This window comes from Zonotrichia leucophrys, chromosome 2 (assembly GCF_028769735.1).
Source record: "Zonotrichia leucophrys gambelii isolate GWCS_2022_RI chromosome 2, RI_Zleu_2.0, whole genome shotgun sequence".
Lineage (NCBI taxonomy): Eukaryota > Metazoa > Chordata > Aves > Passeriformes > Passerellidae > Zonotrichia > Zonotrichia leucophrys.
The window spans coordinates 68,797,572-68,811,940 of NC_088171.1; the positions used below are offsets into that span (position 1 = coordinate 68,797,572).

The 14,369-nt window shown below is 41.4% G+C and overlaps 2 protein-coding genes across 10 annotated transcripts in view; one reads left to right on the plus strand and one right to left on the minus strand.

Moving 5' to 3' along the window:
* Positions 1–12,219, minus strand: part of PRP4K (pre-mRNA processing factor kinase PRP4K) — a 25,054-nt gene extending 12,835 nt beyond the window's left edge. For all 5 annotated transcript variants that reach the window (XR_010439171.1, XR_010439170.1, XR_010439168.1 and 2 more), the window contains exons 1-6: positions 12,069–12,219; positions 7,135–8,328; positions 4,097–4,270; positions 3,610–3,765; positions 2,804–2,885; positions 1,057–1,267 (exon numbers count right to left, since the gene is read on the minus strand). Coding sequence is in view for 1 of the 5 variants with exons in the window: in XM_064705352.1 (XP_064561422.1) it covers positions 1,057–1,267; positions 2,804–2,885; positions 3,610–3,765; positions 4,097–4,270; positions 7,135–8,328; positions 12,069–12,106 (1,855 nt within the window). In the remaining 4 variants the exon portion in view is untranslated. The remainder of the gene's footprint in view (positions 1–1,056; positions 1,268–2,803; positions 2,886–3,609; positions 3,766–4,096; positions 4,271–7,134; positions 8,329–12,068) is intronic.
* Positions 11,428–14,369, plus strand: part of LOC135444131 (nascent polypeptide-associated complex subunit alpha, muscle-specific form-like) — a 22,340-nt gene continuing 19,398 nt past the window's right edge. For 4 of the 5 annotated variants that reach the window (XM_064705355.1, XM_064705353.1, XM_064705354.1 and 1 more), the window contains exon 1: positions 11,428–14,212. In XM_064705355.1, the coding sequence (XP_064561425.1) occupies positions 11,604–12,317 (714 nt within the window). In that variant the 5' untranslated portion in view covers positions 11,428–11,603 and the 3' untranslated portion in view covers positions 12,318–14,212. The remainder of the gene's footprint in view (positions 14,213–14,369) is intronic. The other variant, XM_064705357.1, reaches the window with a different exon arrangement.

Here is a 14,369-nt window from a genome sequence, read left to right on the forward strand (position 1 = left end):
TCTATAACAGTTCTTTTCACCAATGTTGCAGGAGAACAATCTGAAAATATATGGCTCTAGGGAACGCCAGGATAAACTACAGAGCAGTACAGCAGTTCTAAAGAGATGCAGCTTTATTACTCTGAAGAGAAGCATCCACTAGAGACAGCGTATTTAGCCCCCAAAGATAGGTGTGGCACAGGACAACAAATCCAAGCTAACTGCAATTGTCCCTCAGAGGGGCTGGGCAGGCTCCCAGCCCTCGTTAAACATTGCAATTGCAATTAAACCGTAGAGAGAAACCAGAGCACCTTCAACTAGCTCAAATAGAACCACACAGCAACTGCACACACCTCTCACTACTTGGAAGATTTAGAGTAATCCACTTCCAAAAGACAACAAAAAAGCAGCACACCTTTCAATACTACAGGGTGTGCTGGGAGATCTACCATGCTCCTTTTGCTGCAGCTGGCAAAAGGCAGGTTTTTATCAAAATTTATTTCATTTCAACATGGCTGTACAACAGAGTACACAATGGGGGGAAGAGAAAGAAAAGACCCATTTGAGCAATTAGCTATGCTGCTAAAATGGACGTACTAGCAATGACTCCCAAAAGCTTTAATCATTCTAAATTACTACGGACCCACCTATAGTCTTCTGTAAAAGTGGCTTTGACCAAAAAAAGATATAAAAAAGGAGGCTAATTTCCAACCCTCACAAAATAAAGTCTAGGACTATACTAAACTTCTAAGAAAACAACTTGCCTGAGTGAAAAGAAAAATTTGGAAGGGTAATTCTTAACTATATAGATAGATATCCTTGTTTGCTCTTCCAAATGTAAAGCACAAATTGTGTTAAGAGTTACCAGAAATGCAGAGAACGTGTTCCACTCATATTATCCTTCCTAATGAGGAAGCCTTATTTCAATGCTCTGTTTTAAGCACCATAATATTTGCAAAAACATGCACAAATTCCATCCAAAAAGTCATTCTACTTCCTAGTCTGGAAGTACATAAGTAAACTAAGCCAAGTGTCTGAGCTTTCATAAATAGCACTTGAGAGATTTCAGAATCTTACCATTGTTCTGTTCAACTGTCATGAGGTTGTGCTTGGCTTTCACTGATGCCTCAAATGTGTCCACATTTTCCCGTTCGTACTCCTTAACATCAGCAGCGACTCTTTCTAGGATGTCGTCAGGAGAATTGGAGCGACTGCGCGTGCTGCTCTGAGGGCTGCTCGGCTCAGATGGTACAGATATGTTACTGTCTTCTGTCTGGCCTTTGTATTTCTAAAAAGAAATTTACTTTTTAATCTCACTGTTTGTTACAATTTATCACAATTGAAACATTTTCATATCCACCCCTTCAATGGTTTGAGCTTTCAGCTGAAACATTAATCTTTGCTTTCATAGTCACTTATGTCTGTAAAGACAAGAGATTATTTTCAGAATGGGATATAACTTCTGAAAATTCAATTTGTCACAATGCATCACAGTCCAGACCATAAGACTGAAATATTAATGTGTGTTCTTTAGGTCTTTACATTTCTGTAAAAACAGATTATTAATGAATATTAACTATTTGGTTATGCACAACAAAATGTGAGCAGCAACAAATTCATTACTAAACCATCCTGGCACACAAACACGGAAATACAGTCTTGGATGAAAAATTACTTATTTTATAGCCTACATTCTAGAATATTTCCCAGTTTTATTAGTGTTATGGTACAGAAAAGTAGCCTTTAGATTCCGTCTTTTTAATGTGAACTATAAATCCTATTTATTCATTCGTGTTGAAAAATTTCTGAAGCATTAAAAAACTTCAAACATCATCTTTCCAATTTTTGTCACCCTTAGGTACTATGAAATTATACAGACCTCACTTCCTATCCCAAAAGGTAAAAATCAAGATGAAGAAATGCTGCTACCACTCAGCTGTCCAGGTTGAACTATTCAATCACACAAGCAGAGGTTTTTCCATTTAGGGAATTCAGCTCTACAATTTGCTTCCAGCCTGCACCAACATCAGGTGTAACCAGTCTTGAAAAAGAATTTATATGGTCTGGCTCAGTCATAGTTCTGAAGGATTTTACAATGGGCTTTGCATAAAACCATGAACAGTATTTTTAGTGCTATTTAAAATAAGCACTACATCAAAGCCAGTAATTTTGTACATGATACTACATAAATACACTACAGCATTTTGCTTACAATGTTCTAACTGTGTGCCAAATCCCACCTTTGAAAAGAGATTGCTGACTCGTACTGTACAGTGACACCCCCTCTGGCCACAGCTTCTTTCAGGGGTTTTGCTCACACATTACCCTTGTGATTACTGTTCCCTTGTTACTGGAGTATGAAGTTCATGCAACTCACAGGTACTTTTAGGGAGGACAACATGACAGTGGCTTTACGTAATTTTGGAAATCGACAAGGACAACTTCTACTTAAAACAAACTGACTAGGTTAGGTTAATTGATATACAACTTACAGTTACACTGATGTTGTTGTATTAGTGATACAGCTACGGAGAAAACCTACAGAAAAAGGTAACTGAAGAACATTTTTAACATGCCTTAAGACCATCAGAGAATGTTTAACTGTAGCAAAAAATGACTCACAGAAGAGTCACTCCAGTTTTAAAAGCAATGCTGTGACAATAGAAGGATAGAGTTTAAGAGAGACTAACATTTACAATGAACTAACTGGAAAAATACAGCAATAGGCATTACTATTGCAATTCAGCAATAGGCAAAGAGCCTTCCATTACCCTGACATTTTACATTAAAAACACAGAATCAGTCAGTTCCTGTAACCATGTACCTGAACAATTGCTTGTCGCTGTAATCTCCTTTGTCTTATCTCTGCTTCTTCATCCTCTTCTTCCAAATCAAAGTCTTCAAGACTACAAAAATATGATTTTTTAATATGACTTCATAAACATACAATTATCTACTGAATTTTACCAAGTGCAGTTGCTTGGCATATAAAGCACAGAATATATTAAACAATAGCTGTTCAAATGACTCAGAAAGCTATGCAGCGTATCCCACTGCATATATTTACATTTCCTTACAAAGAAAAACTTATCTCTTGGTATCTCATTGAGACTTTCTGCGTTCTATTTTTAATTGCAAACAATTAACAACCCTCTTCTAAAACGCAACAAACAAAAAATCCTTGTTCCTTTTCACTGCAGCATCATTTTTCCTTAATAATTTCATTAAGAATGCATACTCTTAAATAGGCAGAGGTTTAGGAAATATAAACACAATTTGCAGACAGCAGTTAATCTTTTCAGCTATTAAAGCTTTTCCTCAAGCAGTAAGCTTTAGCAAGCAGGCCAAAAGTTTTCAAAATATCCTGATCAGGTTGAATTTAAAAACCTAATGATACATCCTCCCCACAGGTCTGCCCACTAGCCAACAGGTCTTGGTATTTTTTGCATATTCCCAAGTTTTTCAGATTCTCACAACAGTAATTGGACAAGAACACAAGTACAAAGACAGGATTATGGTTTTAGGTGACAACTCAAAACTACCGCATCAAGATAAATGTTAAGTTCATTTTTGGAATCAATGGAACTGCAGATTACAAATAATCAGTGTAAGTTAGAAATATAGTCTTACTTTTCATCAGATGAAGACTCCTGTTCAACTTTCATGCCCTCAGAAAGACTACCTTTAAATTTGTCTTCTTTAACCTTGCTTCTGCTCCGACGTCTATGGCCACCACGTGACCTAGACCTCCTTCGAAGGCGAGATCTACTTCTCCGGCCTCTATCCCTGTTTGATAAAAACAAGAGATTCGGATTTTGGACTGGGGGATTGTTTTTAAGAAAAACAATCTTAGGAATCTAGGAAAGATTCCTAAGGATTCCTAGGAAAATTGTTTAAGAAAAACAATCTAGGAAAATCTTTTCAGAAAAGTAAGACATTAAATATTCCAAGTAATGAAACAATTTCATTAATGGAGGACAAAATGAATTTAACTGCGCTAGCACATATTAATATGGACAAAAAAAACCAAACATGGTCTCTTTACACATATGATAGCAATACTTATTCTTCCTGTAATATCTTACAAAATACACTTAACATCTCAGGGTGTCCTTACCTCCTCCGAGGAGATCTGCTCCGCCGCCTGGGAGATCGGCTGCGCCGAAGGGGCGTTCGAGACCTCCTCCTAATGGGGGACCGAGATCTTCTCCTGGACGGGGACCATCTGCTGGGTGGGCTGACATCCTTGGATCTTTCACGCCTGGACAAAATGTCATCCCTGGTCCGTGTTCTTAAAACAGAGCAAGAGAGTGGTAGTAAAAATCAGGAGCAAGCTGAAAACAAATTATTCCCTCTAAAAACTCACTTGAAAATTTTACTGCAGGTGAGGGACCACCAGATGGGCTTCTGAGGGAGGGATGGATAAGTAGCCAGCAGAGCCAGCTGCCTTTCCTGTGTGTCCCTCCCCACCCTGGGAAGTGTGCGCCCATGCAGAGCTCTAGCTCAGGATAAGTCTGGAAACAGCTCATTAATTACTACCAACAAGCTAAGAGAGGTTTTAAAACAAAGCTTTTGTTTAGGTCTGACATAAATAGTGGCCTGTTTTCATGTTTACCAGCCACAGTACTGAAACAATACATAAACCCCAAACTCTTATTCTTGAGAATTATTTCACCAACTTCCCACCATGCTATTGAAATTTAGGCTTAGGATCATGCTATTTCACAGGACTGACAACAATGGCTGTTTCAATTTGGGCACTACAAGTGCATGGCTTCAACATTTCACACATTCTAAAACAACAGATGAAAACTATAATTCTTAACTAAAATCTAAACTATCCCTTCTCAAATTAAAAAATAATTCAAGTCTGATACTATATACACTCCTCAAAATGTCTTTATTCTTGCTTAAACAGATTATTCTCATAATTATTCAAGGAAAAAAAATCCTTGATGGGATTATAAAGCTTAACTGCATGACAGCAAGAGGTCAGTTAAAAACTAGAAAGAATATAAATTATAAATTTAACAACTACTCTTACGAAGCTGCATTAGCAATTGGACAATAGTTTCACCCTATTTCATTTCAAAGGAAATGTTGCTACTCTTTTTTTCCCCGCTTTTTTTTTTTAATTAAGTTGGAACAACTTGGAATAACAGGCATTCTATCTCATCAATGAACAAAATATCTTAGGTCTGAAGACTAATTCCACTCATTCTGCGACTTTTTTTCGTTTGTTTTGAGACTGCTACATTAACTAGAGACAATGATCAGATAATACAGAACTGATGAAAAGTAGTAAACAGTGAGGCAAAATGAAAATTTATGCCTATGCAGAGTACTGGCAGTTTCTACGAGGAATTACTGCACTCAAATGCTGGAACAGGCCAATACCTTTAGCCCAATTAATTTATATTACATTCCTGTGAACAATATTACATAAAAAGGCACAGGATGAAGAGTTCCAGGCTTCCTGACTAACAGAGCCATTGTACTGCCAAAATCTAATCACAATATCTGTCACAAAAAATAAATTAGTTCAGAGATCACAAGGGTGAGATAAAAAGTGGAAGATGATTAAAAATTCATAGTAACATCACATAATGAGTAACTTCAGTCAAAGACCTGAGAAGTGTCTTACAAGATTAGAATACTGGAAACAAACTTGAAAAATGAAATTACAAGGATTTTTGTTTTTGTTAAAACTGCTCATTAAAGCTCCTGAAATTCTCTGGCAGTCTGAGTAATTACAAGTAGTTAAACCCCGACCACAGGTGGAATTAATTTAGATGTCTTACAAGGAAAGATTATTCCTGCTGATCTGCAAACACCTCCAGCAGAAAATATTTTAGTAGTCCCCCACTCACATGCTGCTCACCACGCAGTTACAGAAGTATGACTTTGACAGCAAAATTCTAGACACATGCATCACTTGAAATAGGTGTCTAGACAACCCATTCAAGCTGGCTGCAATGCAAGCTGTCAAGAAAAATGAAAACTGAAAGATGCAAAACGTTGCAGAGGAAAAGTCAACTACTATGCCAGAAACACTCAGTGGTTGGGCCGACACATTCCTGATAAACTGACAGCATTTACAATTCTCGCTTGATCGGGTTGGCATCACTGGGGCCACTCTCCAAAGTACCCAAAGATAGCCCATACCCGAAACCAGAGTAACCTTCAGTGATTCAGGCTGAAACTTTCACACTTTTAGGTGCCTATTCACTAAGCTTTGTGGTTCCAATTCATTCTAAAATTCATATTTCTTAGTTCTCAGCCTGGGTGAAACTAAACCCCCTGATACAAAGTTTTAAATTTGTAATTTTAAAATCGTGGTAGAAAATCTAAACTTTTCTAACTCTTAAACTTCTTACAGCCAATGAATTAACTTCCAAAAACGTGCACACTCATATTGTTCTCTTCTTGGAAACTCACCACCCAGGCATTATTAGCATTCAAATTTCAAGGTAACTGCTTTCATAGGCTAAATATTTTTTAAAAAATGCCAAGACTACACCAACACAATAAAGAGTTATCCATTCTTCTCCTTTAAGTGTATGCAAAACATGATAATTACATATGGCAGTCCAATAACAAAGCAACATTACCATTCCACTAGCAAATAAAATCCACCGTATTTTGAAGGAAAAAAAACAACTCTGAGAAGAATATCTTGATATAAAAATTGGCTTACTTTCACACATACTGACTCTATCATAAGGGCTTTTCCTGAGGGGAAAGAGGGGTTAATTACCCACTTTCAGCCAACACTAATATGTAACACTTGAAGAGGATTGTCACTCCACAGAAGTTTCAGAAAGCAACAGAACTACTAACAAAGAATCAAAATAGTAGCCAAATTCTGATTAAACAGAAGAATACAGTTACAAAACTTGTTCCCAGTAAGAGTGTGAGCAACAAATAACTTAGCACTTTAACAACCACAAGATGAATTTGCACCTCTGACAGCTGAGAAAAATAGTCCTTAAAAAAAACCATGAATACACACAAAGGAAGCTCATGATATAATGCACTATCTGAGTACCTTTTTTAATACCTATTTTCTGAACAAAATGAGGAGATAAACTCCAAACTAGAAGATAGTTCATCCCCTACCACATTTTTGCAGTGGCTCATGACACTTTAAGTTACCTGGGAGAAGAAAGACGCCTCCTTTCTGATTCTCTCCTTTTTCTTTCTGCTGATCTGCTCCTCACTCTTCTAACCGGAGAGCGGGTTCGAGAGGGGGACCTGCTCTGTTTCGATCTCCGGTCGTTAAAGAGAGGGGATCTGCTCCTTCTGGACTTCTCACGCTGCTTGGGAGATAAGCTTCTCCCCTTTGGGCTGCGGCCAGGCCGTCTAGGGGACCTGTTTTCTTTCCCTGAAGAAGCATCTTTAGATGGAGATTTAATTGGCTTTTTTTCTTTGTCAGTCTCTGATCTCCTAGGTTTTCTATCTTTGGACCGTGATCTTCTATCTTTGGATTTGCTTCTTAGTTCTGCTGGAGATTTAGATTTTCTACCACGATCTCTGCTTTTGCTTTCATTTACAACTGGAGACTTTCTGCGGTCTCTCGATTTACTTTTATCATCAGCCTTATTTCTATCCTCTGGAGGAGATTTAGACTTTCTGTTTTTCTCCTGAGATCTCCTCTTAAGTATTGGAGACCTAGATTTCCTTGTCTGATCTTGAGACTTACTTCTCTTATAAGGACTTTTGGATTTCCTCCTTTCTTTTGACTTGCTTCTGGTAGTCTTCTCTTTTACTCCGTCAACTCCTGCCTTGGATTTCTTTTTGTCAGATCTGTGCCTAGTCCTTTCTTTTGATTCACTCTTACTTGATTTCTTGGAACTAGTTTTATTGTCCACAGGTTCTAATTTCCCCTTAGTATTTGACTTTGCTGTAGGTCTTGTTCCATTTCGTGCTTTTTCATTAATCTCCCCCTCTTCTTCAGATCCTGACTCATAACCTTGTAATATTAATCCCATCCCGGACTGGACTTTTCCTTCCATTAATTCATTTTCAAGTTCAGCTTTCAGCAATGCTCTTTGTTTCTCTAAGTCTTCCAGAGGAGCCAAAAAATCAATTTTAGTTCTTTTAGCTGGTCCATCTTCTTTGTCAGAGGCATCAGCCACCTCTTTCCATTTATGTTTCTTATGTTTGTGTCTGTGTTTATGTTTTTTGTCCTTGTCATCTTCTGAAGAATGTTTGTGTTTCTTGTGTTTACTTCGGTGTTTGTGTTTCTTTTTTTTGTGTCTGCTGTGCTTGTTCTGAGGTTGGTCTGCCTCTGACACTTCCCCATTTTCTTCATTCACACTTTTCTCCGATGCCTCAGCATCCTCAACCCTGCAAGAAACAAAGAGATCAGTACTATAAACTCACTGTAGTCCTTTATCTCATGTTAAATAAACAGCCTTTTATGATAGAAACTAACTGGCATTTATTCACCTACCTCTGGAGAATTAAAAATGTGCCAGTAATTTAAGTAAGTTATAAGAGCAGATACACTTCCTCAGGAACAGACAGCTATGGCTGCAGAAGGAAGCAGTACAGAAGGAACAGACAGCAAATGCACTGACAAAACCAAAAGTGCGGATGGAATCCATGCTTACACCTTTACATTCAGTTCTGACCCATCTGTTAACAGCATACCCAGTGCTGAATATTTGTTTGTCAGTACTACACCACCATCTATGTCACTGTCTGCTCCACTCCAATGCCTAACCCAAGCTATGCTTTTACAAGTATTTTCAAGTGGCAGAAAACAGTTGTGCTCCAAAGATCAAAATTTATTTCAAGGTATGATGCTGACCACCTTACGAAACTTTCTTGCAAAATCTCACCCAGAGCTGACTCTCTTAGCTGCAATTCTTTTCTCTAAGTGTACACACCTGTTAGAAGTTCAAGAAATGTTCTTACAGATTTATATTATTTATGCAATACAAGAAACACTGCTGAGGAATGGGACAAATTAAGAAAGTCTAATTTCAGAGCAGCTTTCTGATAGTATGCAGCAGATTAGTAGCTTCAAAAAAATGTGGTAATCTTGACACCTGTAAAATGCCATTGACCAAAACTGCTGAAACTAAGTCTACAGCAGGTTATTAAAATAAAGACATACAGTTTCTTCTAAGAAGAATATTTTCAATTAACTGTAATTTCTCCAAACAGTATCTTTAAAAAATATAAAATTCAGTCCTGATGTTACAGATTTCCTGGTATTATCTACCATAGCCACTGAAACTGGCTTAGCAATAGAGGTTTTTGCAATGTTGAGCAAATACCTCCTGATCTCCTTCAGAACACCAATTAAGTTACTGTCTGTTAATACAGACATTTACCTTCTGAAATATTACAGGTGCCAGAGTTCATTTTTCTACAAACTCACCCCATCTAAACAACAGCTTTGAAATTTACAAGTTGCCACTTTAATAACTTAAACATAGCTCTTTGCTGTATACTAAGCCTCATTAGGTGAAAAGAAATCCCCCAAACATGACAGTCAGGAGCAGGGGGTGAATGTGCACAGAAATGTGGAAATTATCTTCTGAACTCTACTGGTCTCAGTTGTTGCTGAAGAATAAGATCAATCATCTGATCCAATAAATGTATCAGACATGTTCTAAGCCAGACCTAAAGGACAGCATCTCACTACGAATTTGATTAGTGTCTTCCTAATTAAGGACAGGATCTTCAAGCAGTGCACATTTACTCTCTCCTGCCCGAGTTAGGCAAATTCCTGTATGAGTAAATAAAGCTGACTTTTCTGCAAAGTACACTAAATTATTGGCTAAAATTATTTTTTAAAACTCTAGTGCTATGAAACGAATAATATCCAAAAGGAACAAACTGTTAAGAGTTAAGAATATAAAATATTGAGAGACTTAACTCAGAATGCTGCTTGTCTTTGATGTTTTTATTACTACTTCTGTTTATTCAAGGCACACAGAAAGGTGTTTTTCTTAACTGCTACCCCCTGACACTCCACACCATTATGATAAAAGAATATCAGAACAAAGGAGGAAAAAGTGGCTTGAAAAGAGCTTATTTAATCTTGCACTTGGCATTATAAAAAGTTTAAAAAAGAAGCAGCATTAAATGCAAAACTTCTTCAACTTGGATTTGCCATCCTGAGCAAGACTATCTGTGACATAAGTAGGGAAATGTAACAAGAAGAATTTTAAGAGAACTATGTGCCCTTCAAAATTTCTTTTAGTTGGATCCAGTATCCTGTGTAAGTCCCCAGGTAGCACATTAAAAGTACTTCAATACATTATAAAAATATTAAATACAATACAAATTACATGTGTTCAAGCTGTTCCAGCTAAGCCTTCCTTCTCTTAACAGCAGAAAGCAAAATACCAAAATATTTAAGAAAGTTATTTTGCTACTGTATGTATTTTGGAGTTGTGTAATAACCTCATCCTACATTCTGGAAAAGCCAGCTGGTAGCTAAGGTGCCAGACAAGACACATCACCACAGCAGCATCTCAGGCCACTACAGGCTGCCAATACAGCTGCCAGCTGTCTTTGTAGCTCAACAATAACATCAGGTTGATTAATGTGCAAAAAACAGTTCAAGTTTTCCTCATGTACAGGGAATACATTTATTTCAAGTAATTTCATCAAACCGTGGATAAACTTTTACTTCCACTATATGCTTCAGAGATATAATGACAAGGATGAAAAAGCCTTTTCAGAAGGTGATGAGGCATGTCTACATGCTTAGGTGCTAATGGCTTTAAATAGAGAGAAACTGTGACATGAACTTGTTATAGCCCTACTTTTTCCTATTTTTGAATTCAAGGAGAATAATAACAGGAAGTTCACAAGGATGTGCAGCGATTTCACCCATCTCTTCCTTCATACAGGAGTCCTATCATCAGCTTCTACCTTATCACTTAACTTCCTACAATACTAAACGCTATTCTCCACGAGCATGTGTTTTACACGGCTCACATATACTCCCACTGCTTTTCCTCACCCGTTTTCTACTCCCAGGATAAACAATAAAATCAAGCCTCAAATCACAATTTTTAAGGAGAAAATGACACAGAAAGCAGTTTATATGGCTAAAATATTAATGTAGTAAAGAGGAGCAATAGAGGAAGCATTAGATCGTTAACTCCCAGCAGAATTTCCAGAAGATTGCGTTCACTCAGGAGAGTGTGGACAAGCCCAAACCCCGCGGCACAAACCGGGGCGCCTGCAAATCGCACGCCCGGGAGCCCCGTTCCGGCAGGGAGGCGGCAGCTCCATCTCCGCTTCCCAACGGGAGCCGCCACTTGCCACTCATTTCGAGGGCTGGAAGGAGGGGCTGGCGGCAACAAATCACTTTCTGCTTCCCCCAGCACGGGCACTTTCCACACCGCGAGAGCGGCCGGGGCCCGGGGGAAGGCGGGAGGGAGGAGGGTTCGCCGCAGGGCGGGCAGCGGCTCGGCGGCCCCAGGGCAGCCCCGCTGGCCCGGAGCCCCGGCCCGGCTCGGAGAGGGTGTAGGGAGGGGGTGTGCGCGCTTTGAGCGGCGTGGGGGATCCCGGGAGCGCCGGCCCGGATCGGCCTCAGGGATGCCCGAGCCCTGCGCGCCCGGGCGGGCAGCAGCGGCCTCGCAGCCACGCGGAAGATGCGCATCCCTCCGTCCCACGTCCCCCGCACCGGCGGCAATCCCGGCTGGCCGGCGGCAATCCCGGTTCCCCGCGGCGGGAGCACCCCCAGGGCGGGAAGGCGCACGCGGGACTCCCGGGGACACGCGCCCGCCGCCGCTTCCCTTCCCCCTCCCCCCGCGCGGCCCTCCCGAATCCACGGGCCGATCCAGCGCCCCAGGCCCCGCCGGGCCGCCTCGCCGCGGGCCAGCGGCGCCTACAGCAACCCCTCTCCCCCGGCGCGGCCGCCTTCCCCCGTCCTCCTCTCCATAGCCCCTTCCTCCTCCTCCCTCACCACTTCCACCCGGGCCGCTTCTGGTCGTCCCCGTCCCGTGTGTATGTCCCGCCTCCCCAATCCCCTCGCCCGCGCTTCTCCCTCCACCTCCCTTCTCCTCCTGCCCAAAGCTCCAGAGCGAGCAGCCTTCCCCCCTCCAGCCAGTCCTTACTCGGGCGGTCGCTGCTCGGGCTCGGCCGCGGCGGCCATTTTGAACTTCCGAACTCCTTCGCTGCCGCCGCCGCCGCCGCTGGGAGGGGGCGGGGGGAGACGCGGGGCCGGAAGTGAACCCCGCGCGCGGGGCCGGGAGCGCGGCGGAGGCTCCGCCCCTCACCCCGCCTGTGAGGGCGGCGGCGGGAAGGGGTCCGGCTGGGAATCGGCGGGGTTGGATGAGGTATTGGGAGGGGCCTTTTCGCCGTGAGCGCCCTGAGACAGAGGAACACGTTTCCCAGAGAAGCTGTGGATGCCCCATCCTTGGGAGCTTTCGGAGCAGCCTGGTCCCGTGGAAGGGTATCCCTGCGCATGGCAGGGGTTTGGAACTGGGCGGTTTTTAAGGTCCCTTCCAACCCAAGCCGTTCTGTAATGCTGTGGTCCCGTAGAAAGACGTCTCTCCGCTTAATTTGCCTTTCCCGGCTCGGCCTGGCTGTGCCGGGCTGAGGGAAGGGCTCGCTGGGATTCGGGGCTGGGGCTGGGTGCGCTACGGTGGCGGCTCCTGGGCTGGAGGGGGCGGGTTTCTCACCAGCGTTCTCGCCTTTTAAAATAAGTATTAGATTTAAAATCATTACTACCTGTCTGCTAACAGGAGCTGTTATAAACTTAGCACAGAAATCTCGTACCGTTGCTAACCTGTATTTCGTTTTTAATTTCAACAGGTGATTTGAGCAGTCATTTATGGCATCATTTTTCTCGTGCAGGACGCTCACTTCTTTGAGATAGTCGTAAAATCTGCAGGCATCCCCAGGGCTGGAATCTGAATCTGGATGGCGTTGCTCCCCAGACTGTAGATAAGATACTCGAAATTGTGATCTTACTGATCGTGATCAACAAACAAGATTTTAACTCTTGTTTGTTGTCTTCTCACAGACTCACATATTCTGAGTTGGAAGGGATCCACAAGGATCCTCGAGTCCAGCTCTTAAGTAAATGTCCAGTACAGGGATTGCACCCACCACCTTGGTGTTACCAGCTCCATGTTCTAACCAACTGCAACTCTGGAAAATTAACAGATTTAACTGCGAATATCCATGTGTTCTGTCAATGAACCCACACATCACCATGAGGACATCACAACATCCCAGCTGTATGCTGCTCTGCTTGAGGATTTTGAAGCCCAGATTGCCTGGTCTGGTGGAAATATTTCTAGTGGAGATACATAGGTGCAAGCTCTGCCATTTCACAAGTAGGATCAAACATAAGATCAGGAAACCCCTGGCTCAAATCTGTGAAAGTGACATTGCAAAAAGTAAGATCAGGACTGTGAAACTGATATGGCATGTCGAATTTCAGGCTGCCCTAAAATGGACCAAGGTAAAAATTAGCTTTGGAGATGAAAAGAATAAAAACAAAGAAAATCTTGCAAAAAATAGCTCTCTTGTTGCTTGTGTGTCAGATGCCTTAAAATAAGAGTCTTTGGTGTTATGACATGAACCCAAGCATAATCCACATGCATCTCACTCCTGTGAAATGAACACCTTGTTTGGAGAAGTAGCAGCTTATTTCCAGCTTGAGGAGCCCTGCAGTGCTGACTTCTCTTCCATATTCCAAGGGAAAGGACAGACAAACCCAGTCTATGCCTCTTAGCATCTGTCATGTTTCCTGTGTTAGAACCCAGACATTTGCTGTGGAAATAAAAAACCCCTAAGGCTCAATCAAGGTGTAAACATCATAGGAAAATCAGTTGAAAATCCAATTGGAAGCTGGATCTAAATGCTCAACTCACCCTATGGAAGAGGCTTGTGCCTTAAAGCTGAGTTCTGAGAGAAAACAGCATTAGAGCCACAAGATGCTGAGAAAATCCATTTAAAGGGTCATGATGTGGATCATGGCTTTAAATGTGTTTATTGTCACATGACTGAGTAGATCTTAATGGAAAATCATTGAAAATCACACATGTGGATAAAAGAAACCTTCCAGTGCTTCATCTGTAAGAATGCTTTTATATCACTTTATAAAGTGCCTGGAAAGTGCACAGAAACATCCCTCAGAGGAAACCTCATCTCAGTGCACATCTTCTGAAACTGAGCAGATAAGCAATTTTCAAGTAGCTTGCTTGGCATTATCAGGACATGGTTATGTGCCCACACAGTGATTTTACCAGTAAGTCAGGTTTTATTTTTTGCTCTCATCCAATTGCGTCCTCAGCTTGAACTTATTGCTGCAAATGATTTTGTTTGGTCAAAATGTATTGGAGCCTTTCAGTATGAACTGTAAATGCTATTATCAGAAGCTACTGTAAAACATCTTCATGCTGGTT